General features: G+C 42.2%; 1 protein-coding gene and 1 long non-coding RNA gene across 6 annotated transcripts in view; one reads left to right on the forward strand and one right to left on the reverse strand.

The window, feature by feature from the left end:
- Positions 1-19,179, reverse strand: part of LOC139827811 (uncharacterized) — a 41,844-nt gene extending 22,665 nt beyond the window's left edge. For 2 of the 5 annotated variants that reach the window (XR_011738811.1, XR_011738815.1), the window contains exon 1: positions 18,525-19,179. This is a non-coding gene — a long non-coding RNA (uncharacterized lncRNA). Of the gene's footprint in view, positions 1-1,875; positions 2,055-9,819; positions 10,431-18,524 lie in introns of those variants that run through there. The other 3 variants (XR_011738812.1, XR_011738814.1, XR_011738813.1) reach the window with 3 other exon arrangements.
- The window catches only part of SPMIP2 (sperm microtubule inner protein 2), a 45,587-nt gene that overhangs the window by 8,108 nt on the left and 11,858 nt on the right, over positions 1-25,621 (forward strand). Inside the window, exons 2-4 of the mRNA XM_065836145.2 lie at positions 48-280; positions 7,315-7,373; positions 14,054-14,113. Coding sequence (XP_065692217.2) covers positions 48-280; positions 7,315-7,373; positions 14,054-14,113 — 352 coding nt within the window. The remainder of the gene's footprint in view (positions 1-47; positions 281-7,314; positions 7,374-14,053; positions 14,114-25,621) is intronic.

Raw genomic sequence — 25,621 nt, forward strand, 5'->3', positions numbered from 1 at the left:
CAAAAATAATTTAAATAAAGAATTTATCTTTCTTTTCTGTCTGTAAGGCCCAGATGGTATACGTGACCACAGAACAAGGAAGCCTGAACATACTCACTACATAGGAGCAACATCTCCACCAATAGAGGGGACCAGCGACGTTAACTACTTGTGGCGCCCAGCACCCTGTCTGTCACACGTGTCACCTCGCAGATCTTCCTACCCTGGCGACATTGGGTGGGGTGTGAGGGAGTTCAGCCATTTCACCAGGAGACACCTCCAGAGTGGAGCACATATTAAGGTGAGGAAAACTTTGTATATTAAATTACCTGAGTTGCAGAAGGCAGAAGAAAGTGGTGCTCTGCTTTGCAGTTTCATTCTGAATTACGATTAAGGCAAAGATTAATCATGGACTAAGTAAAGAACAAGATGTTCAGTTAAAAACTGTGCTAAGCAAAACATCAGCCCAGGCTTACAGAAGCTTCAAGAAATATTTTTGTAACAGTTTGCCTACAGTCAGGCTCCCAGGTGGATGAAGCTGCCTGAAAAATAACCTGACTAAAGCATCCTACTTAACATAACACAACAGCTGCTTTTAAGGGTTGAGTGGCTCTGGGCTGGATTTTTCCACATGACTGGAGTAGACAGAGATGCAGGAGGAGCGGTTTGAGGGACCGAGGTCTAACGCGACATGAGCCATCAAGTGATCCCGCCTGGCCAATTCCCAAACCAAAGAACCAGGTTTGCAACCTCTGTGTGATCAGAATCATACAGGGATTATGTGCTCACAGATGCTGAAAGAGCCCAGGCAGCTCTGCAAACATGCACATTACTCAGCTTCAGGCAGGGTGTGGGGTGCAGGAGCAGATAACAAACTTCAGACAACCTGAATTCACTCCTCTTTACACGTGTCCTATGTCCTCATTCTGAACCTCTTACTTACACATCTAGTTACAGCTGAATTTCTGTTTGCATTGGGTTATAATAAAAAGTCCTACAGTTTGATTCCTGAAACAATTAATATTTATAATATGTAAACATGATATAAATCACATTTTTCTTATACATACAAGTGCAAATTCACATAGCAATGTTATATATACCCATATGATCACATGTTTATTGCATAGTAGTTTTAGAAGCCCAAAATAGGCTAGGGTTTTGATTTTTTTAGGGTTGTTTGAAAAAAACTACTTTTTTTTTTTTTTTTTTTTTCCCTAAAACAAGCTTTTTCAATAATTAAAATGCTCTTAGATTCAGCTGTGGTGTGTCTACATTGAACATTGCATATCCCTCCAAGTATACCCTTCTTAAAACACCAAAAATAGAGAAAGTATGTAAGTTATTAGTGGGTTTTGTCTGTTATACATTATCTTGAAAATAGATGTAACTCATTAAGTAGACAGAGGGAGGGGAAGGGAAATTGGTCCCTCCTGGGAGCAAATGAGCTTGCTTGGCAGGGAGGAAGCTTCCCAAGGACAGAATGAGACAGCTAGAAAAAGCAAATAGAAATGAGAAATCTTTGGAACTGGAAAGCTGTGGCATAATTGGGATTAGAAAACTGCTGGGAATAGCAGATGCATAGGCTACTGAAGAGAAGGAAAGAAAAATAATTTGGGGGAGCCAAAGGACAATGTGTAGCATTTGCTGTAATGCAGGAAGCTGGTGAAGTTACTGGAGCAGGAGTGAACCTTGCAGAGAGGACACATGCCACATGGACCACGCAAGCAGTATTAGGTGTGCACACAAACCTCTCAGAGTCTGTTTTCAGTGTGAGTTTCCTGCAGTTACAAAATTTGCCTTCACTTAATATATGCTCATGCAAAACCAACTTTTGAGTTTGAAGTGGTCTTTTGTGCTTCTTGAGGACCTTTGGAAAAAAAGTCACAGGGCTACCTTGAATCTGTAGCTGTCTTGGAGTAGAAAAGACCAGCCACTGGGTTATCAGCTCTGAACAGCTGCCCTTTTCGGTCCTCATGGGGATCTGGTTGTCTCTTCCCAAATACACAGCAGATTGTCCCCCACTCCCCAGGGGGAAGAAAAGCAAGACAGAGGGGTAGACTGTCCTGTTTGATCCTCCCACCTGAAAGCAGAGAAGAGGAAGAGAAGGAACTCTCAGTTTGTTTTCCCCTGCTGAGAGCTCACAAACAAAGGAATATATTCAGCAGCATGGCATGAAAGTAGTTGGAGGTAGAAGTGTATTAAGTGGATCGAGCTACCTGTCTGAGTTAACTAACCATTGAAATTAAGAAGCCTAACTGTATCAGATCTATCTGAAAGGAAGCGTTACCTGGTATGATGCTGATAAGTCCTTAGTTTCTAGGGACTCACTCTTTGTGACTTAGTGTGGTGCAGGAAGATAAAAGCAGCATCCAGACACTCTGCCTCATTTGAAGCCCGAGGACACCCTTTATGTGTTCCTGCTGTACACCATCTTTCTAAATCAAACTCTGAACCTTCATTGATCGTTTCTCTGCAAAGTCTGAACAGACATACAGTCCTGGCAAGAACTGTTGCATCGGCTAACATCTCCTGCCATTACTCAAAAAAACATTTCTTGCTGAAACAAATCTGGTGTGAGTCTGAACTTGTGAAAACACAAATACAGGTGTGCATAGATATTACACATATCCATAACACCCATATATGGGTATACATCTGTTATAACTACACATTAGGTTCGTGATATCACTTTTCTTAATTCAACAATATGTATCTGAATTCTCTTCCTTCTTAACAAAAAAGTGCCGATGTGCAGTACTAAGGGACACTTTGGTATGTTTGTGCAGAGCTGCGTGTTGTAAGGAAGCAGTAGTCATTTAGGAAAAACTCGTCCGACGTGAGCAGGTACATCACAGAGGCACTGCTGTGTGCCAACACACAGTCTGGATTTTAATAGCAGAGAAGGGGGATGTTAGGTCTCTCTAAATTATGGCACAAAATGTGCTGTTACAGCCCAACACATTCTGCAGCTCTGGCCATAAGCTGAGCTCTGCACAGGTGACCAGAGGTCCCTCTGCCTTGCGCCCATATCCCCCATGTGGCAAAGGGCAGTCAAATTTGGCATAATATAACAGATTTCTTTCCATTATCAGCTATCTATTCATCAATGGACTCTCCAATATAGGATGAACTCTCAGTATTCAATGGGGTTTCTTTTTTATAGTCTGTAGATTTTATGGTCTACTTTGTATTTCTAAGTGGGTTTTTTCTGGTTCTAAAATGTTTCTGAACCATTTTCTTAGTGTAAAATCAATAGCAAACATGGATTCCAAGTCTCTCAAATAGCTAAACATCATCAAATAATTTCACTGCTCTCATTTCTGATCTTCAGATATTGCTCTCAATGCAGACTAAAATAAAAACAATTTAAACTCCTTAGTGAAGTTGAAATAAATAGCTTTTAGAACGCTTTATTAGAAAAACAAAGCTTTCAGCTCATCATTTATCATATGAATTTTAACAAATTGTAAGCTAAAATTCAGAGCTTATATTGACTCTCCTTTACACCAGAGAGACACTGTTGAGATATTCTAACCGTCTTCAAGACACCCAACCTTATTACAATAATGCTTTCAAACATATCGTACAAAGTGGTAATTCTTAACTTGCAGTGCTTCTGCCAGTGTGAACACCCCTAAATGTCTGAAAGTGAAAGCACACTGCCTGCTGAACAAGGGACTTAATGCCGTCACCATAGAGATGACACTTTGCAACCCTTATTTATGTTTCCTTGATTGCACCAAATAAATGCACTCTCTTTATTGACAAACGCTTTTGTTTTCTTGAGGATGATTTTTCTAGATGATGTTTTAAATAATGTCTTTGTAGAGACATAGATATTATTTCTTAGTATAGTGAATTTTCACAATAAAGAATACAGTAACCCTTCAGATAGAAGACAGACAACAATCAGCTTGAACAACTGCAAAGAAAATTCCGTAGTTAAAATGACAGATGGAACAGATACTCTCTTTGTAGCCACAGAAAAGTATGAAAGAACCTGTTATTTGTATTTGGCCAATGAACTTGAACACACAAGGGAGAAAATATTTTTCTAGGATTGGAATGCCAAACCCACTTATTTTTCCTTCAAGATAGAAAAAGAAAAATGAAAAACAAAGCCAAAACCAAACAAAAACCCAAACCCAAACCAAACAACCAACCAAAAAGCAAAAAGCACCTCCAAATGAAAACCATCAATCCCAAAAGACGTTTTACAACTGGTTTTACAACATTTTTTTTCCAGTAGAAAGTTTGCTAGATTGAGCTCTAATTCATGAATATCATTCCTGCTTTCCAGTAAATATAATTATTACAAAAATAAACACCCAGCCCTATTTCGTAATTGCTAGGGAGTGAAAATCAATGCAGTGCAGAAGGGTTACGCATGTCCACCTCCAAAGCTAGCTGCCTTTCATGCTACGCAATCTCACCACAAGAAGTCCTTGCCCTCACCCCTTGTTGAGCAATCACTGTAGGGAAGCAATTTCTCTGATGGGTGAAGTGCCATGCACATTCATAGGTCTGCATAAGTGCTTACTAAGAGCAAGGAAGATTTTATATGACAGCAAGAGTCATACTTTGTTTTAACACAAGAAGGGACTTGGATACAAAGTTCGTAGCGTTGGGCATATTTAAGCCTGACCATGCTGTCCAGTGTGCGACACCTGTGATGGTCAGCAACGTGTGTGGAGTTCAGCTTGCTGTGTGTAATTGCAGTTGCCTTCCCTGGCCTTACTCCTGACAAACCTGCTAGACCAAATGAGCACCATTCCCTAAGTTACTGATCAAAACAGTTGTTTTGCCTCTTTTGTCTGACTTTTACTCTAGTTTGTTCTTGCTTGTTGTTGTTTCCATGACAGCCAGGCCCATGAAAACAAAACCCCTTAGAATACTGATTTGATTAAGCTTATATCAAATGACAACAACCTAAATGCTACTGCAGTGATAAGTCCTCTCCTAGTGCAAAAAGCTTTGCACTGTGACCCATGGGCCAAATCCAACCCAGAAGACAACTTAACCTGCCCTGCAACCCTAATGGCCATGGCAGGGGGAGAGACTGAAAGCAGATCATCTGCTCTTCCTAAATATCACCTGTATTCGGAGCAAGAAGCTGCTGGTTCAGCTAACAGCCCCTCGGCATCAGCAGTGCTATGTGCCAATCACTGTGACGTCTGGGCTACATATGCTTAATAAGCTACTGATTTCAGAAGCTGATTATCTAATTGCTCTTCCATGTCAGCTTTGACCTCACACTTGGCCCAAATCCCCCAGTCCTTGATGCTGCTTGCATTGTCTAGAAATAGTGAGGCTGCCTGTTGAGACAAGTAAAAGCAAGCATGGGGTAGGTGATGTCAGGGCCTTGTGCCTTTGACCTTGAAGGCAATACGGATTCAACTGATTTCAGGCACTTGATTCTGTGAACTTGGGCCTGAACACACACAGCTAGTACAGAGGGGGTAGATATGCTCAGTGGAGCTCTGTTTCCCAAGCTGTAACAGGCAAAAATGACCTGGGAGCTTACACCTCCCCAAGGCAGGAACCATCTCTATTTTGTGCAAATGGTACAGTGGAGTCAAAACCAATTGAAGGTTTTAAAGAGTAATTTGCTGCTGCTTCTTTTACTAGAGTTTGTACGCTGAGTCGCTCATGTCTGCCAGGTAAAACCACAGAAAAACTTCAGTTTATCTCCTTTCACATCTCTGAGAAACAGAGCTGCCATATGCCCCTCTTATCTCTCAACATGTTTTATTAGGGGAAAAAAAAACCAAAAAACCACACCACACGCACACACAAAAAAATGTAACTCCCAGTGACTGCTGTGATGGATGTCCCCATGCAGGCTGCCTTGCTGTCCCACAGCACGTCAGCCAAGACAGCTCTGGGGGCTGCTGGGGGGGCAGCTGCCAGCAGCACCCGGGGCAGGAAGTGGGCATCCATATCCTCCACACTACAAGTTGTTCTGGCAGCCACAGGAGTGCTGGCAAGTCCCTCTCCATCTGAGCAAAGGGGACAAACCTAAACGCCTGGGTCCAAGCACCAACATCCACACTCAGTCGCCTCCTCATAATGTCTCTAACTGGGCTATGACACCCACACGAGAGAAATGCCATTTTCCCAGGCACAGATTTTCCCCAATGCACAGACTCACTAGGTACTGAAACTACAGCACTGTTTCACACGTAGAATGAGATCTCTTTTCAGTCTTTGTCTGGGAACAGGGGTGCTTATTTTTTTAAGTGCACGTCTAAATTCTGCAGCAGTTGAAGGAGGCCACAAGACAGACACAATTGTTTTAGTACAGTCCTAAGGAAAACAAAGAGAAGGAGGAGAACAGGATAGCAAGGGTGAAGGGAAGAACAATTGTGAGTCTGGAGACAAACTGGAAGCCGTGGACCAGTTCAAAGCCTTTGTCTGGCTACTGGTCTAAGTACAGGTTGGTCAAATCATGAGCTACAACTTCAACAACTTTAATTCTGTGGGTTCAGGAAAAACAAATTGCCTAAGCAACTGTCACTGCTTTGTCTATGTCTGACATTTTTATTGCTTGACTGTACAGGACATGAACAATTACACAGAGCAAATAAGGCCAAGAAGCAGAAAAGTCAGGGAGGACAATTAAGCCACCTGATTTTGTTGACCTTCAGAGGAGCCCTGATTCAGCTATCTGTACCAATACTTTTCCCAACATACGGTCCAAGTTCTGCCTGCAGATAAGCATGACAGGAATTCAAATAAAGACTACTCCGGGGGTAGGTGTTGCTGACAAACATATATGCTGTGCTGTGTTGCTTCCCTCCCCAAGACAAATGTAATATACACGCTTCTCTCACTCAAGCAAGTTAGGTTTAAAAACCAGCTTATTACTGAAGATTGAACCTTGACTTACAGTGATACTTGCTATCCTGACTGCATTTATGTCCTATGATCTTGGCGGTACAGTCTGTCGTAGACTGGGGTTTATCCTTTTCTTGTCTTCTATTTGTGACCTTTAGATGCATTTTAAATAATTCCTTTCCTTTCCAACAGTTCTTCCTCTGCTTACCAAACCTGTAGAAAGGCATTTCTCTGACACTTTATTGCCTCTTTAGATAATTATTTTCAAAATTTCAAAGGAGTCAAACTGCTGCCAAGCTCACTGTCTCTGCAAACTTTGCACAACGTGGAAGCTAGTAACAATTGTTATTTTTCACATAATTTCATTGTCATAACTCTACCTTCATCTTCCAGGTGGAAATGAACCTAGTCTTCCTTCCCAGTACTATTGGATAGGGGCATATATACCTTAAGGTTAACATTCTACCATAGTTTTTTTTTGTTTCTCTTTGACAGAGAGGAGAAATTCGACAGGCTGCTGAAGATGGAGCAACACATCGGTACCAAAGTCCATGGTAACCATTTATTATTATTTTTTTTTTTCATTTGCTCTAATCACTGCCCTATGAGGACGTTCTCTGAGGATTCCTGGAATGGGCAAATTATTGACATACTTGCCTTTGAAGCTCAACAGATGTGACAAAAGCTTACTGCTGGCACCCACTGCTGCAGAAAACCATTGAGAATAGAGTATTCAGTGCTGTTTTGTCATACATCAATATAAGTATTCCAGAGCTAAACTGCAATACATTTCAAGCAGCTAGAAGAGCTCTCTGGGGAATATTTAATCCCCTTTGAAGAGAGAGCCCTGTTTCACAGAACCCCATTTAGTTTTCAGTGAGAATTAATTTTTCCAGTTACTTTGATTAATGTATCTTGAAAGAAATCTCAGGTTCATAAAGTAATAATTAACAATAATCATCTTCAGCTAGGAATGTGCTACACAAATTGGAGTGTGACAGTAGAAAAAGCTTTATGAGACTGGCAGAGGTCTTCCAGAAAAACCATGCATGTGAAAAGAACTTACACCATGACAACAATATGTAAGACTTGAAGAGGTTCACAACGACCAGAAGCTTTGATGCTGAGGCACTCATAATGGAGATCTATGTAAAACACAGAGCAGTGAAAAGGACTAAGGACATTCATGGAGAAGGGCCGCTCATGGAGTTTTGTTGTACCTCCTCTCCTTCCCCCAAGAATAACCCACTGGGAAATACAGTAAATTAATGAGTGGAAGGCAATGATCTTCACTGGAAATGGGAAATGCCTGGGAAGCAGCAGGTGACGACTGAATCACATTCACAGTCACAGTGGGTCTCCAAACATGCCCACCTGCTCCCAGGGCTGTGGAAACACATCCTGCCCCTGCTCAGCAGATGTAACCGCGTCTCTGCATGGCTGCAGATGTGGCAAGCAGCAGGGTGCTGCAGGAGGGCAAGGCCAGGCAGACAGACACACAGACATGGCTGCGCTCAGCCTTCTCCTCCCTCCCTTGCTCTCACCTGCGTACACTGCAAACAGAAGCTGCTGCCCCCAGGACGCTTCTTCACAGTGTCCCATAGTACAAGGAGCTCTCACGGCATTTTAGACAGTTTCTTTTTTTCCCTTGCCTGTTTGTACAACCTGGAGCAGCAGTGCTGCAGCCACAGCTACCGCGAGCTCAACTGGGTGCAACAGCCAGGGCCTTGAAAAGCCTGAGCAGCTCCTCCAAGCTGAACTCCACATTGCTAGTAGTAGCAGCAGTACTGGGAACAGATGGGCCAGCTGGTCTTCAAAAGCTATAATCGCTCTCTAGACTATGGCACAGGTGGACTTCCCAGCTTGCTGGGTGTAGGAAGTCATTATCAACTTACTGCTTATTTTGGTTATTACAGTAGTGTGTTGTTCAGACTCTTGTAGCCTGGCGACAGGCTACAACATAAAAATGGCTTCCACAAAGTCTGTGATCCCATGGTGTCTGTCTTCATTCCATCGCTGGAAGGCAGCCAGCGCCATCAGGAAGCGCTGCAGCTTTGTCATTTTCGTCAAGCATTCATAAAACACACACCTTATTAAGCGCTTGGAAAGTAATCCTAGTTTAAGTTGATTGTTGAGCAAAGAAGCAACAATTCGCTGTTGGGAAATATTTTATTTGCTTTTCACCATAGGAAGGTGGATAGGAAAACAAAGTCATCCAAGTTGGAACTAAATAAATTAAATGCATTCAATTAGCTAATGGAGTGTCTCACAAAAGCTTGCACTATCAGAAAATTAAATTAGTTCTTCCTAATATGCTGAGATCCTTTAAGTCATTAGCACCTTTTTTTTTTTTAGAAACTGCCTAAAGTATTCAGGGGATTATTTTTCACCATAGGCTTTCTGCTTTCCCTGATATACCTTTCAGTCCTGATTCTCTTCAGTCTTATAATAAATGCTAATTTGTGAAAAGCACTTCTAAGCTAAATAACTTTGGTGCAATTCATGAGTACAAGAACATATTTTAGATTTTTCTAATGGAACATGGTATTCTCAGAGATCAGTTTCATGAGCTATTATATGCTTTAGTACCATGGGTTACAAAAAGACTCAAGCCTGTTCACTGGTTACTTATGCCTTTTTACAGCAAAACAACTGAAAATGGAAGATGGAAGTATTTTGAATTTGTGGTCCTGCTCTTGCAATACTATTCTGGATGAGCTCCATCCAACTTACACTGGGTTAATTGACAGCATCATGGTATGTGCTGGGGACATGTACAGAGTGGCCAGATGTACCTCCTTGGTGCACCACCATGGTGGGGCGCTCTGCGTGCTGTGGTGGCAGAGACTTCCCATTCCAGTCACACCATCCCACTGGGATGCTGCAGGAGCTGTGGTTCGGAAACACAGTGCACCATCAGTCACATCTTTATAACTCAATCTAGTCCTTGCTGAAGAGACAGAGGGAGAAGGGATGAGGAGGCTTCCTGCGAGTACGTACCTATTCAGTATTCACATTTTGAAGTGTGCTCCTTCCTCTTTGCAAGCGTATCTGATCTCACCTGAATCATGAGGTGGAGGGCCCGAGGTGCCTCCAGCCAAGCTAGAGAGGAGGCTGGAGGAAGGAGCAGTGCTCGGTGCTGCCTCTTGTTCTTGGTGGAGAGGAACAGACCTGTCTCATGGAAAAAAACCCAAAGTCTGCATTAAAGGTAGCTTGACAGCAGGAAGCACAGGTGAAAGTCCCAGGCAGGGGGGTCAGGGTTGAAAAAGAGCTACCTGGAGGCATAAAGGCACTTTTCACCAAGAGTGTTTCTTTCCCAAGCAAGCACAACAGTCAGGTACTGATGGAGATCCATCATATTGATACTCACGTGCTTAAAATTGAGTGGTTTGCTGGATGAGAACGGGCATGCCCTTACGTAAGCAAATTATTTATATCTACTTCTAGCCTAATAGAGACCTGAGTATTTTGAGAACTTATAGGACTCATTGCTATGGAAACTAACTCAGTATCTTTAGGTCAGCCTTGCTATCTCTGATTTGCAGAGTCCATATCTAATCTGTAACAACAACAAAAAATATCCTAGCTATACTTGCTGTTTCAGTCCCACTCCCCACTACCCTTTATCTCACTTCTGTAGCCAAAAGCAGAGTCCAGCCACCTTACAGGGAAAAGAGATTGTGATAACAACAGCCCAGTGCCAGGTTACTGGTTTCAATGCCAACGAGAAGTGAGGGGGTTTACACTGATAGTATGGAGAATTGACGTAGGAGCCAACGTCATCCAGGGGTAGACACCCCTGTAGGGAAACCCGGCCTCATACAGCTGTGGTCTCCTTGTTTGTCTCTTGCTTGAGTAAGGGAGCCAAAATGTTAATCGAAGCTCTGAAATGCTAAACAACTCTTTTTCCAATCTGTAGCTTGCTAGAGGGAGGATTTACCACTGCATGAATAAGGAGAACAGCAGCCACAGGAGTGCTTGAGCTGGTACTGTCTCAGTAAAACAGATTAGCCCCATCTTGTGTCACAACATCTGCTTTATTGTGAAATCTGGGGGTTTCCCTCTCTCTCCCAACCTTTCTCCTTCTGCACAACTTCTGCTGCCATCCTCTTACCCAGACTTGGACCAGCAACATTCCTGGGCTGACACAAGAGAGTTAAACATCCCTATAGGGAAACTGGTACTTGACACACCTCGGTTTCTTTATAGATGGAGCTATAACGTGCTTGCGTTTCATTGGTTTGATTTTTCTCAATCACTTTGTATATTGGGAGGGGAAAAAAACTGACTTTTCCAGAGGTAGCTCAAGGCCCAATAAATGCCTGTATTTCACGGCCTCCAAAGACTTTTCTGCATATTTCTAAGTCGTGAAGAATTCACATCCAGAACTTTTTTAAGTTGCTGGAATTTTACTACTCTCAGTAACAGAAAAGACCTCCTTTACTTTCCTTTTTTTCTCCCCCTCTAAAAAAAAGTTGTCTCTTCACTGACAGAAAAGTTGTTTTCACAAAAAAACAGATTATTTCAGTTGTGCTATACTTACACTTTTGCTCAGAAGTAGAATGTATTGTAAATTCTGCCGTAAAAAATTAATTTATTGGCAAAAATAGTAAAACTACCAAGAAGGTAGTCCTTGTCAGTTAAAATGAAATATTTTCCTCCAGAATGCTAACACATATACCTGCTTCATACACTGCTTTCTATTTTAGGACACATTATCTACATCCCTTAATACAGGGCAAATATGCCTTGTCCAGGCAGCCTCGGCATCGGTGGCTATAGGGGGAGTTCTGTCCATATTCTTCTTTACCGTTATTTGCTGTTTTCAGTAGTTTATTAATTCCCCCCTGCCTTCGGAGGATGACGCTAATCTCTTCTGTTGGCTGAAAGCTCTAATTTTTTTAATCCACCCAACTCCCCAGACCCCCAAGGTTTACCATGTGTTCCTATTAAACTGGTACATCTCTCTTTTCTGGACTTTTTTTCCCCTAGTATGAGTGAAACCACTATCTCACTGTGCTCCTTTTTTATCCAAGCCAAATACTAAATATATAAGATCATAGGCAAGCACTCAGACTTTTGGAGAATCAGGATTATGCAATGGTGGAAAATGAAAAGAAAGCATTTTTTAAAGATTGAAGGAAATTCAGCTTCAATAGACAGGGAAAATCCCACAAGTTTAACTCTTGTAATGGATGGCAGTGACACATGCTCTGCTTTCTGGGATGAGTATTATTCCATAAAGGAATGCAACATGAACCAGTAGTTAAACTAGGACAGATGTTGCTGGAAATATTTTAAAGATGTTTACTTTATATTATGAGTGATCAAATATGCAATATTCTTGGGTATGTCATCCTCACGATTTCCCACAAGACATACTATTTTCTTTGTTGGAAAAAGTATATAACTAAGTTGTAGGCAGCTTTTAGTAACTGAGATATTTTGGACTGGTGATGTAGCTGCTTAAATATCCACCAGCACCACCATCCCACAGCTCAAACACTTCCCTGGGTTTGGTCCCCTAATTCCATCCATACCTTAGTAACGCTTCACCCATCTCCCAGTCATTCTCTCCCAGCCCATCACTGGTACCCGAGTGGGTTTCCAGTGAGGAACTTCCACACTGAACTCCCTGGACCAGGCTGTCCCTTCCCCACCGCTGCCACCATTCAGAATGACCTGTTTCTTTCTGTCATTTGCTGAACGAATCTCTCTGTGCTTAAGAAATGAAAAGGGATTTTTCTAACTGGGATGCGAAACCGGCGATGGTGGGGGCGAGGGGGGGTCCTTCACGAAGCTCACAAAGATTTCAGCTATTGCAGTAAAACTGCTGCAATCTTCTCTGAGGACATGCTTGTAGTGATTAAAAGCAAATCTTCAAAAAAAATTAAAAAATCACTGCAGTTAATATGCTTCTGTGAAGTTAAAGCTGATTTGAGACTGCCTACAGTCAAAGTTGCGTTAATGTAATCCTCTTTAACTAATCAGGTGTGAGTTGTGCATGGAATGTACCCAAATCCTGTGTTAGAGATGAAAAAAGACTGATCAGCTGCAAAGAAAGGGAGGTGTGAACTCTGCCTTCTTTTTTCTCTCTCAAGTCTCCACCTCCCTCAGAACCAAAGCAGACCCTATTGCCCTAAGGCAGGGACAGCACAGAAAACATTTCTCCAAGATCTCCTTACTGCTTCCCCCAACTGCCCGCCCTGTCCTTCATCACCTGCCTGACATGAGCATCGTGCTGGTTGCACCCCCACCCCTCCCCGCAGCCAGATCAAACGTTGTTTTTCTTTTTTAAGGAATAATGACTCATATCACATTCTTGAAGCCAAAAAAGCAACATGGTTCTCTCCTCAGTTTCATCTTTATTCTATAGCCATGTTGTTGAGCTCCTCTTTGGTTTCTGTGCTTCCACCTATCCTCCTTTTTTGGTTCCCTGCCAGTTGCTCAATCACCTCCAGCTGCCAGGACGTTGGGGAGCAGAAGGGCTGCTTGGTGGCTAGTCACCCCGTGGGGCTGTGGCTGCAGGGAGGGGAAGGTCATGGGTCATGGTGGGGCCTTGTGCTCTGCGTTTGCTGTACAAGGGGGTTACCCTCTGTTACAGAAACAGGCTTTGTCCCCTCGGTTCCTCACCCTCCTTCCTCTTTTTCCTCCCGATTTTGGTCGGCCTTCCCACACTAAGCATGAAACTGGAGTAGCCAGAAAGATGACTGCTGCCCAGCTACCTCTCCTGCACACCTGTCTTTTATGGGGATTGATCATTTTTGCCTTATTGTGAACTTCTTTGGCCCATCGGCGATGGCTGGTGAAGGAGGCTTGCTTCTAGAAGAGCTGAAGCTCTGTGCTGAGGTGGAAAGGCAAAATATTGGGGAGAGCTCTTTATACTGGACAAACAGCAAGCTATCCTCAGCCTCCTACTTTTGAAATACTTATCTGCTAGATACATTGTTTTCATATCATTCACAGAATGTTTCCATGCCCTGAGGCCTTTTCTATATATGTTTGCTATGTTATGGTCATATATTATTTTTCTCATCAACCTAAGGGCACAGAAATTGATGCAGCTCTTACACCACTGCAATCCCATTGACTTCAGGGGAATTACTTCCCATTACAGCAAGTGAAATCAGAATGAATAAATACATTGTTTCTCTGCTACTCACTGTTAACACTGTAAAGCCTGCTGCAGAGTCAGAGAAAGCCAGAGATTGTCTCTTGCTTTACTCTTGTTCAGTGCTGTTTCCCGAGTGTACAACAGGATAAACTACTTGTTCAGGTACATCTACAGAGCAAGGTAAGAGATGATAAACTCTTACATGTATGCCACTTTCTGTCCCAGATCTCACTGGCACATAGATCAGCACCTGCCTGTCTCGCCACGCAGCAGATCAGCTGTGGCAAACAGGCTGTTGGATGGGTGGCACAGGGCGTCCTCTTTCTAACCGAGAATCATGACTGATCTGACAGAGCAGAGAAGAGCCAGTGACAGAATAGTTATCTGCTCTCTGGTTTTACTATCAATTTGGTCCATTTTGGAAATACTTTTTTTTTTTCCCTTAAATTTTCTCTAGCTCTTTCTGGTGGGCATCAAAGCACTCAAACTATACATTCACCCACAGAGGGCTTTCATCCTCATCTCACTAATGGGAAAACCCTGAGATCTTAAATTGTTTGTCCTTGGCCATAGATGTGGTGGAACCAGACATAGTTCCCAGTTCCATATTGCACCTTGAATACATTTAACCACAAGATCATCCTCCTTCTTCATTACTCCTTAGTGTTTAGTTTAGATACGAACATAAGAAGGCAACTAAACAAAAGAAAGAAAAACTCAGGCCCAGATCCACCATGAGTCAGACACACAAAGCTGCCAAACGGCACCCAGCCATCACATGGTTGCTGTAAGAAATGCTGCCAGTTGCCTCCCTATGCAGAGGTCACTTACAATTGCATACCATGGTGATACTCCCCGGATGGGCTCTGAGTTATTCTGGAAGAGGAAGAGAAAGGATCTGTCAAAACCAGACACGTTCTGGAAACACATCCTCATAAACAAACCCAAGAATCACCTACAAAAGCTGTGTCCTAAGTGGATCTCAAGTCACAAATGCCTTGGGGAGCCCCCCTGGGTCCCTCTGGTCTTTAGTTTCCCTCCATGTGTATTAATAGAATAATGTATCCCAACTTTTTAATCCAGAATTTACCAACAACAGACTTTCTCTTCCCAACATTATACATTTTTCCTGGTATCTTCCTTTTACACAAAAAGGAATAAAGAATATCTCAGTAATTAACATGTCACAGTTCTTTGTAACGAAAAGGTCGTGCACTTTCTCAGCAGCTTCTGTCTCCGTGGATGCAACGAAGTCTAGTGATAAGGCTATGGTGGTATTCTTCTGAGTTTTGCCTATGTACTTTGCAGCAGCAAAACAGTTCAAAACACAGACATGTTCAGAGGTGAAGGTGGTAGTTCCAGCTCATGGCTGTCACGTCTCACTATACACAGCGTTGTTCCCAACAGAGAAGTTAGTTTTCCTACCTTCACACTGTCAGCTGCATGCTGACTCAAATCTTGAAGGTTTTCTTTATGTACAAAGCCTAGAATATATTCTTGTTTTGAGCAATGAACTCCAAAAAATTTCTTCTCTGTGCCTTCTGCTGATATGTTCTCAGCAATTAACATATCTTCCATTTTTCTCTAAAATAAATAGATTTCCTCTACCCTTCTCACTCCCCTCCTCCAAGTCAGAAATGTCAGGAATTACAGTTGCTGACACTGTGCTTGCTGCGGGACTATTGGGAAGTGGGGCTTTGGTATAAGCAGAAATTTGACCTGCCGTTTCTCAGCCTTCAGCTGATGGAAAGAGAATGTTGTCTCTTGGATAAAGGGGTTTCACAAAGAACTCGCATAACCTGTTCTCAGCCACTGCTGGTTTATAGTTTGAGTTAGAATTGCAAGGATTTATTTGGCTTGACTAAATGTTTCTACTTATAGAGAAAAATAGAATCATGAAAACATTGCAGCTCAAGTTTCTTTCATTTCTCATGTCACTAAATCATGACTTCAGGCTACCCCTCAGCAAAACTGTGGAAGTTAAGAACTAACATTTGCAGCTACTGATTTGCAGAAGCTACAACAAATCCTTCTGCAGATTTGCAGGAGAGAATAGAGTCAAAACCAGCTCAGTCCCTTTGTTCCTGCTGTAGTTTGCACTATTGCAAAAGGCAGTTCAATTTCATATAATCACAACAGCAAGCAGCTATAACAGAATACATTAAAAACACATTTGTTCAATAAAAGAATGCCATTTCACAAAAGGTCATGCTTTCAGTTTTGAGGAGGCTGCTAGTCACAAGCAAAATGCCAATATATCATATCTCAAAGCATTGACTTGTCTATTCCCTAGTCACCTTAGGTACAAAAGAGACAAATAGTATTTACTGACATTCTCAGATGCTGAAATACTTAGTCATAAATTAAAAATACCTACTACTAAATATTTTAAATGAGGCACATGTGAAATAAGACATACAGTTCCATAAAGTGGATAACATATGGGAAATGCACTGTTAAGGGTCTCATCGGGAAAACCAATAATCTCAGAAAAAACAGTAACTATTGGTTTTAGCAGTTTACCTAATTGTGCACAACATTCCACAGAATTTATTTAGAAGACAGCTACTTGATACTAAACTTTAAATACTTAAGACAAACTGCCATTTCAGGGAGTTTCTCCTCCCCACCTAAATGATTGCAGCCATAGGAGTCTGTTTCCAGCGATGGTGTAAAGGATGCTGCCATACACACACACTGCTTCTGCATTATCTCATCCATAGCTCTAAAGTGCTATTTCCTATCGCTTTAGCCTGCAAACTGTAAAGTTTCCAGCATTGTTGAAAGGTGATTTTTATGCTAGAAGAAAATTCACTTTTAACCCAGGGCAAAATTATTGCATCATTTAATGTGCATCCTTCTCTTGAATAGGAGAGCCTAGCTCTTTGTCCATTTGTCTCTTGGGCACTTAGTTAATGAAGGAGGAGAATTTTGCTGATTGTATTGGCTAAATTTTTGTCTTATAAAAATGTTGTCCAAGCAAAAAGATGAATACTTATCAGTCCAAATAGATGGGGAGATATATACTACTGCCTATGATATTAGTCCTCCTCTTTTTCTGTCCTAAGTGATATTTTAATGTAAGTCATGTTTCTGTATGTCAAGTATTAGAGGCACCATTGCCTGCAATTATGATTCTTTTTTAAGTAACTACTTTTTGGTGATTTATCTATTTTCCAGAGAAATCATTCAATTAAAATAGCTTATGGTGGATGGACAGTCTCATTTAAAAAAAAAAAAACAACAAAAAAACCAGATTTAGCTATTATGGATCACCTTTGTCTCAGAAAATGGGGAATGGAAAAGTACATTATTTTCCCTTTATTATAAAAAACAAGTAAAAGCAATGGGTTTTGTTGGCTCTCACACCTAGTAACTCTAGAAAGGACACCTGAAATTCCTCAAGTTTGCCATCATGATGATGTTGTGCTTTTGCACTTTTCACCTGACAAAGCCCTACAGCTTGGGGCAAGCAGTTCATCATTCTCAGAAGCAATCTATAAGAATTTATCACCTAAGTTCTGTGAACATCTTTAGTGCTCCATGTACTCCACGTCCTTTGAACAGGGAAAAGACAGAACAGGTCTAAAGATGAGAAGGTATGAAAATAATACAAAGTGAGGGAAGGTGGATGTGAAAATGGAAAAATAATGAGAGCAGAAGAGCCCAAAAACAACAGCGGGAGCATGGGATGGGGACAAGGGCTGCAAGACTGGAGGAGACCAAGGCAGAAGCTGGAGAGACAGAGGTAGGAACTGAAGAGGTCTTTAGTCAGTTTTCTCTCACACTTTGTTTCAGAATTTGACATTGCATAGACAGCTCTTGATCCTCAACATACCTCTGCTGTCTAGCAAACAGCTGCAAAACGCAATGGCAAAAACCGACACTTTCTCATTTCCCTCACATCCTACCTTAATTGTTACCTTCTGCAACCTTAAATTTATTTTATTTCCCAATGTAATAATAAATCCCTACCGTAGCAGTATTAAAAGACAATCAGATTTGACTGTTAGGGAAAGCACAGGAGGTATGCAAATAATCAACAAAGAGTTGATAACCTAGAAATTCTGGTCCCCTTATAGAATAACTGCAGTGCAGATATAAATTCTTCCTCCTATCAGTTACATACCAGCTTTTTTGCCTACGCACAACTTAGACATCAATTATCCATGCAGCTTAAAAAAAGAAAAAAATATATAATTGATGCTCTCCTACTCCAGGCAAGTTTTGAGAGAAAATTAGTGCTCTAATGACAAAATATTCAAACAAAAGCGTTGATTATAACTCTGCTACTGATATGAGCTTTTAAATGGCATATGACATATCCAGATTGGTTCAGTTAAGAAAACAGGTTCAGGGTAACTGAGATTATTTTTTTTTGTTGTTGTTTTATGGCTAAGGATAGCCAGATGGATAAGGATTTTATTATAGGCATTGGCAAGTTAATGCTGCTGAAAGCCTGACACATGACGCGTTGACTCAAAGTTGGAACATCAGATTTTCATCAATATTAAATTCAAGCAATTTTTATGAAACTGCAGCCTGGATGCGCTACCACGGTTTGTGCAACCGCGGTTTGTGCATTACCTACCTCAGAAGAAGAAAGACCACAAGCATCAGGAATTGTTCTGTCTGAAGTGAAAAAGATAAGCGAAGAGCATTCACCACAAGCAAAGATCCAGAATTCTTGAAAACTTGTGTATGCAGACCCGTATGCTAAGCTCTGCTCACCCGCACACCCCACTCGCAGGCAGGTCACAGACCACGCTGTCCTCTTCACATCACCGGCCCGGTAAAATGGTTTTCACTATCGGTTGTCTTCTGCCTTCCAGTCTGGCCTCCAGACTGGGGAGAAGCACTCTAGTAATCCTTGACCCTTGTACTGCAGATGAACCTCTAACACATACATGATTTGTTGAAAATACATGCATCATATTCATCAGTTAAATCTCTGATTTCCTAATTCAGGTATGAAAACTGCGTTAGCTTGGAATGCGTGAACCAAAGCAATCTGGCTGGACTTGAGTAGTCTCCAAAGGAATCACCCATGGGTGACATTTATCTTCATTTCTTCATTTGTAGCATAGACAAAAGGAGCCATTTACATTCCTGAAAGATTTGTCTCAGCAGTTTCCCTTTTGAGAACGTACAGTAAGGGAAAGAGCTAACTAATCTATTTGTGGCCTTCAAATACTACACTAGAAACTTTATAAGCACGGACAGGTGCCTGCCTGGGAAAGCTGGTCATCTAATTTTAGATATGCCAAGATGAACAGGAAGGAAAAATACTGTAGAGAGAGTAGGGTGAACAAAGAAAGAACTCTGGCCAGTGAAAGAAGAGAGTAACTTGATCAGTGCACATCCATGCAGCATGACATTTCATTATTAACACAAAGGATAAAAGAACTCTACTATTAATATCACTTGATCTGCAGGATTTGAACATCTCCCTGGAGTTTTTCCTCTCATCAGAACAGGAATTCTTCCCAAATTTGGCTCCTGTTTCTCAGCCAGCCTCACATAAGCCCTTCTTAAATAGTACAGATTTCAATTGCAATAGTGGACACTGACTATCTGAGTCACCACAGAAAAGTTACCTGAGCGGAACCAACTGCAGCCATCAGCAAGGGGGAGGAGGGCTCAGAAAAATGAACAGAAAGCTGTGACATTTGAGCTATAGCAGAGAAGGTAAACATTTTCCTGACTAATCAGGGATTTGGGTCAGGACACATTGGAAATAAGGTAGGTTTTGGATGCTGTTTCCATCAAAAGCTGCATCTGCTCAGCTTGCGGCGCCTCCCAGCCCTCCGCAGCCCAGCTGGAAGCCATAAGATGCGATCGGCTCAGGGATCCTGACATCACTGTGGCACCAAGCACATTTTTCACATACTAAGACTGCATGGATACAGGCTGCTAGCTGAGAGAGTTCATTAAATAGTCAAACTGCTAGCTGCAGACCCTTCATTTTCTGAAGGTTAAGCTTTTTGTTTTGTAGTAGTGATCACATTTTTCAGCTGCAAGGAGTTTATGAAAAGAAAATATATATATTAACATTACATGAGCATCGGTTAAACTTGTGTCTCAGAACACCTAACAACTAATTTTTGGAATACATACAATGCATTACAACTCCTCTTTGACTTTCTAGAGGGGCTGAGGCTTCTGGTTGTAAATTTTACTCACCAGTAACTCAACTGTCTTGTGAAATGTGCAGAAATCACAGAAAGCAGTTTGATGAAGGAGGGCACGTATTTAACTCCAGCAAGGCCGGCCCCTGGGAACAATTCAGTTTCTTACAGCAGTGCAGGCAGTCTTGTGCAAGAGAAATGAATCAGCCACGTGCTTGGCCCTGCAGCCTCATAGGAGCTCTGCTGAACCACAGGCCGAGGGGCCAGCTTTTCACCTGATTATACCTTTGGGAACAAGGAATTACTATGTTGATGAATTTTGCAGCGTGCTCAGAGGTTTCACAATCCCAGGGCAGACAGAGATGGTGAAAGAGCTGAGGTCTGTCAAGTTAAAGAACTAAATCACTGCCTCACTCACGTGCCTCTGGCAGCCACCACCCTGCAATCAAGTTAGTTTTTTTCTGTGCTAAGCAAGCTCAACTTTGCCAATGCAAGAGAGGATTTATCCAGGGGCTGTGGCTGGGCACTGACTTCTCGTGAGGGCTGATTTAGAAGAGCCCCATCTTTGGATTTCATTGCCTGTGGGTTCAAGTCTTGCTCATGACTTCTAGATTGCGAAATGCACAGAGAACTGGTCTTAAAGGTCTACTTAAGTCTACTCTGTGTTGACCAGACAGAAGTCAGCTGCTCAGTCAGACAGACTTCTGCCAGGTTCTTCAGGTCCATGCAATTTCTGAAGATGGCACAATATCAGAGCTACACTAACAAAGTGTTCTTATTTCAAAGTTTTAGCATTTCAAAGTTCAGATTTCACATTTACAGATACTTTTAAATGTAATTTTTACTGTGCCAGGCAACATTGGGTGCCAGCAAGAGTGAAATACAGAAGGCAGCTTTATTAATGCTGCTGATTTTAAGGCAAGTTTTGAATAGCTTCCAGTTGCCTTGGGCAAAGGAAGCTAGCTGCAAAGTAAATTACAGAAACTTAAGATTTGCTACACTTAATGTATAATTGAAACACTACACTGCAAAAGGTACAAATAGCATTATAGCAGTCACAAGTCCTGAACTGGAGAGACATGCGACCAAAATAACTCATGATAAGTTACACTGAAGAACAAGTTTGAAAAGCAATTTAAAAGTGGGTATCATTAATGTAATTTTGTTTAAATTAACAAGATGCCCACAGTCCCAGTGGAAGTCCCATGTGCCAAACACAGCTCAGCTTGAGTGGTTCCCTACTGATTTTTTTATAGGATGTCTGGAGTGAAGCCTCAATCTCATGTGAGCAAAAAGCTTTGAAAAAGGAAGACAATATTTTCTTATTCTCTGTTGGCAGAATACAGCCAGTCTTCCACACACTAGTCTGGAGTTGTGAACTCTTGTCTTCTACCCAGTCATGATCATTAGGGTCTGATTTAAGACGTCTGAACTCCTGAGTGTACTTCAAGCTATTAAGGTGTGATTTGACCTTGGTTGCCAAGCAGCCACTGCTCAAAGCCTCTGCATTCTTCTTCAAACTGTTCCACCTCTTTATAGATTTTTCCAGCTGATCCTTTTGATCCTATTTGAAGAAGCTAAGTGGGGGCAGTTCATTGCATGGAAGAATATTAGGCCTGAAGAACGACAGCTGTGGTTTCAACAGAAGTTAGAAAAAAAATTATATGGCATCATCTTCCTTATAATTCCTACAAAGCTGCCTTCTGAGTGCAAAATATGCTAGGCAGTTCAGCTTAATTCTCTGATGACTTTGCCTTTTCTCGGCCAGCGGGACAGCGATTTTGCAGCTGCTGCTACTGCACCTGATTCATCAGCAGCTTCCTCTGCCAGTGCTCAGAGCACCAACAATCGTGATCATAACTCACACAGAACCACGACCCCACTCTTGAAGGAAACAAAAGTTACATGATGCCTTTCTACAGCTTTCACAGGTGTGGGAGATGCTCGGCTGGATTGCTGGGTCCTGCTGACACCTACCAGCAGTCCCAAATCCCTGCCAATGCTCTGTAATGGTCAGGAAGCAGAGTCACAAACTGGAAACAGAAGGGATATATACTTCACTTTTCCAGGAGTTACTCCGCTTGTTAGAGTGGTGTTAAGATCAGGAATACTGACAGCTACCCTTGCAGGGGGCTTTAGGAGTAAGGGAACAACTAGGATATATTTCAATAGGTTAGCTTAAACAGTCTCTGGTGGAATAACAATCAGGTCCTATATGACATACTGTGAAGGGTAATAAGGTCTGCAAAGCTGTGCTATTTGATGACAACCTAGAGCTTGGCAAGCAATCTGAAGCCAGCTTTTACACTGACTGCAGCTGGAGAAATGAAGAATTGAATCGGCACCGGTCTGACTAAATGCTCGTTTTGGTATTGTGCCCAGCTGCAGCTCTGTCACTTCACCAGTCCTTCAGGGTGCAGTTTTCATGTGACAGCTAAGCTGAAGTAATGGGCAGGCGATGCTGGAAAGACAACTCATTCTTCTCCCTCTCCTCCTCAACACCTGGCTACGGATCATCAAGGCATAAGTAGTAGCTCTCATCTGACCCCTGCCGCAAGCAGGTAGGTAAGGGTAGATTTCTACCAGCAAACACAAGTGATATTCAGCAGATTGGCTTAACTAGTGTTAAACCCACTGCCCAGGATTCCCATGTCATCACTGCTTTAAGAGGACTATGCTGAAAGGGGAAGACCTGATGTCCTCTTCACCTGCTGCAGCTGCTTCCCTTGCACTGCAGTAGCATCCATACACCTGGGCAATGAGCTCAGAGACCTGACCTCATCCGATGAACACAAAGATCAAAATAATTTGTTGTCACACAAAGAGTATCCCTCCCCATAGCAGGCATCTAGCCTTCTCTTGCGCTTGCTGTCAAATCTTGTATTTCTTCCCCTTGGCATGTGGGAAAAATTCAGGCTTCAACTGGGTTCAGCACTTGCTGTCCTTCTCTTCAGAAACTTAATCTTGAGCAGCCGAAAGAAGTAATTCAATATCTTTTGTTTTAAGACACAGTTTGTATGTTTGTCTAATTATCTGAAAGGCACCTTATCCCCAAGGGCACCCACCATCTACAGCTACCCAGCAGCTGGCCAAAATCAGCCAGCTACCCACAACCAATGGCCAGGATTGCCATGGCAATTTATCCCCTTACAGAATGACAGTCACATCTTGCCTGGTCATGGTTGCTTTTCATCTGATTCCCACCACATGGATTAAAATAAACAGCACCAAGACTGAATCAGGAACTCATAACAGACACTGGTACAGAGTCAAGTAGCATTCAGGACTGATGATTTTACTTTTTCGCTCCTTCTTATATTTCCTCCTGCCCCTATCCTTCCACAGAGCGTAAAGCTGTAAGACTGGTTACAGTGTTTCAGTTCGCACATGTACTTCAGAGAAAAAACGCACGATATTACTATTTTCTGTATTAAAACAGACAGATATAACGATGCTGTGTTGCCATAGCAGAACATTCATTACAGATACCTGCACACCAATGTGTAAAAGCACATCAGCTGTTTCTGTGAAGCAGTAAGTTAACATCTTGTATGCTCCACATGCTTGTCTGTAACACCTTCCCACTGCCTCAAACAAGCAACTCGCTCAGAGACAAGTTTGATCTTTCACTTCTGCCTTTATTTTTCTGAAAACTAGCACTTCTCCTGAGTGGTATCGACTCCTGCCATTTCTCAGCAAGTGTTGCTCAGCACCTTGTCATAAGTTACTTTTCCCCACATCACTCATGCGTCCCAAGCCAAAAATAAAGATGCATAAGAGAAAAGAAGCAGGTGTTTAGAAAACCAAAATACATATCCTTGGCAGCATTCACGTGGTAGATACTTTCCGCTAAATTATTCTTATGGGCACAATTGTAATTGTACACAATGATCTTTCGAGCCAGTATATAAGAATGAGAGAACTCTTTCTCTTTTTTTCATTCCCGAAAGACAGATGTCTGGATGCCAGACACTCTCTCTGACTCTTAAAAGCAATTGGCAGGAAGGGAAAAGGGAGGTGTATGCATGCCTCTTCCACCCCAGCACAGCTTGGCCAGTAAGACTGTCCAATTATGAAGGCATTATTTTAGTACTCAGAAGATCCAGTACTAACCTTTGCTAAAGCCTCCGTGTATACCTTTAGCCAGTCACCTCATCCTTCTGTGATTAATGGTGGTAATTACCAGAATGCTGAGAAAACAAACATGAGCTGCTTTTAAGCGGAGACACAGACACAGGGTGAAAATTGCAGACTTGCCACCAGTCAAGCTTAATCAAGAATCAGGCATGGTTAATCAATGCATTTAACTCAGCATGGTACCAAGATTAAGATGTGTTACACAGTGACTAGAGATAAGTCTGGTGAATCCAGAGACAATCTCGGTATTGCTGTGTACTGCTACACTACACTGATAAGCTGTGCTATCGGGATGCTCTACGCCATACACCATTGCACAACATGTAAAGCTGCATTTAACTCGAGCAAGCCCTCCGCTCTGTAAAGTTCACAGTCATGTTTCAACCCCAACTACAACACAACCCAGCTCAGCACCACAGCTCTGAGAAAGGGGGCAGTGGTGTGCACATTGGCAGCCAACCATCATCGAACTATTGGAAGTGTTGCAATGCAAAGTGTACTCTGATGCTGCCACAGATTTTATCCCAGACCACTAAGAAGCACATCTGTGTGAAAACTGTAGTTACACGTTTTTTAGTGTGGTCCCCTCTTGTAGGGGAAAGAGTGACACTTGGTGATATTTAACAACCAGCAGTAAGACAACCTACAGGTACAGTTTGCCACTCTCGTTCATTGGGACAGCAATTTCTAGAGACCCCTGCTTCAAGCATTTTGCCTCCCAGCTCAAACCAGAACGGGGTTTGAAATCTCCTCAGCACAAATCACCAAGTCCATACCAGCTTTCTCTGGGGCTGGCAGAGCAGTTGCTAGCCACAAAAATAGACATGCAGAAAAGGCTTCATATATTTAGAAGAAAAGCGGAGAATACTAATTTTAAAAGAAGCAAGGGAGGGAGGAGGCAAGCCACTTTCCTTGTGAAGTTTAGTATGATCCCAGAGATTAACTGGTTAGTTTAGGTCCTTAGCAGCAACATGAGCATCACAAGGCTCAGGACAGGAGTCTTTTGAAGACGAGAACAGCATTCTTGAGTTACGAGCTTCCTTATCTATCAAGAGCTTATAGACACATCTGGGAAGCCACCAGCTCTTCTTCAGACTGCATTTAATTCAAGCATGTAATAATGCAGAACTACTCCCCTGACTGCTCCCACTAGATAACAAATTACCTATGACACTCAGAATTTATTTAGCAACATTACAAATGGGCTTTTCATCTTTTGCTTTTGGTCTTTACCCACTATGAGCAACATGGGAGGCTACTGCATTCCTGTCAGAGGCAAATGGCACATGGAAAACCAGAGGTGGGTGTAGCCATATCTAGGTCTAACAGAAATGGTTTAAATAGCAGAGGTCTGACAAAATCACTTGAAACATTGGTGTCTAAGTTATGTCCCCAGTTGTGTTGGGCCGACATAGGTCAGTCC

This window comes from Patagioenas fasciata, chromosome 4, assembly GCF_037038585.1.
Source record: "Patagioenas fasciata isolate bPatFas1 chromosome 4, bPatFas1.hap1, whole genome shotgun sequence".
NCBI lineage: Eukaryota > Metazoa > Chordata > Aves > Columbiformes > Columbidae > Patagioenas > Patagioenas fasciata.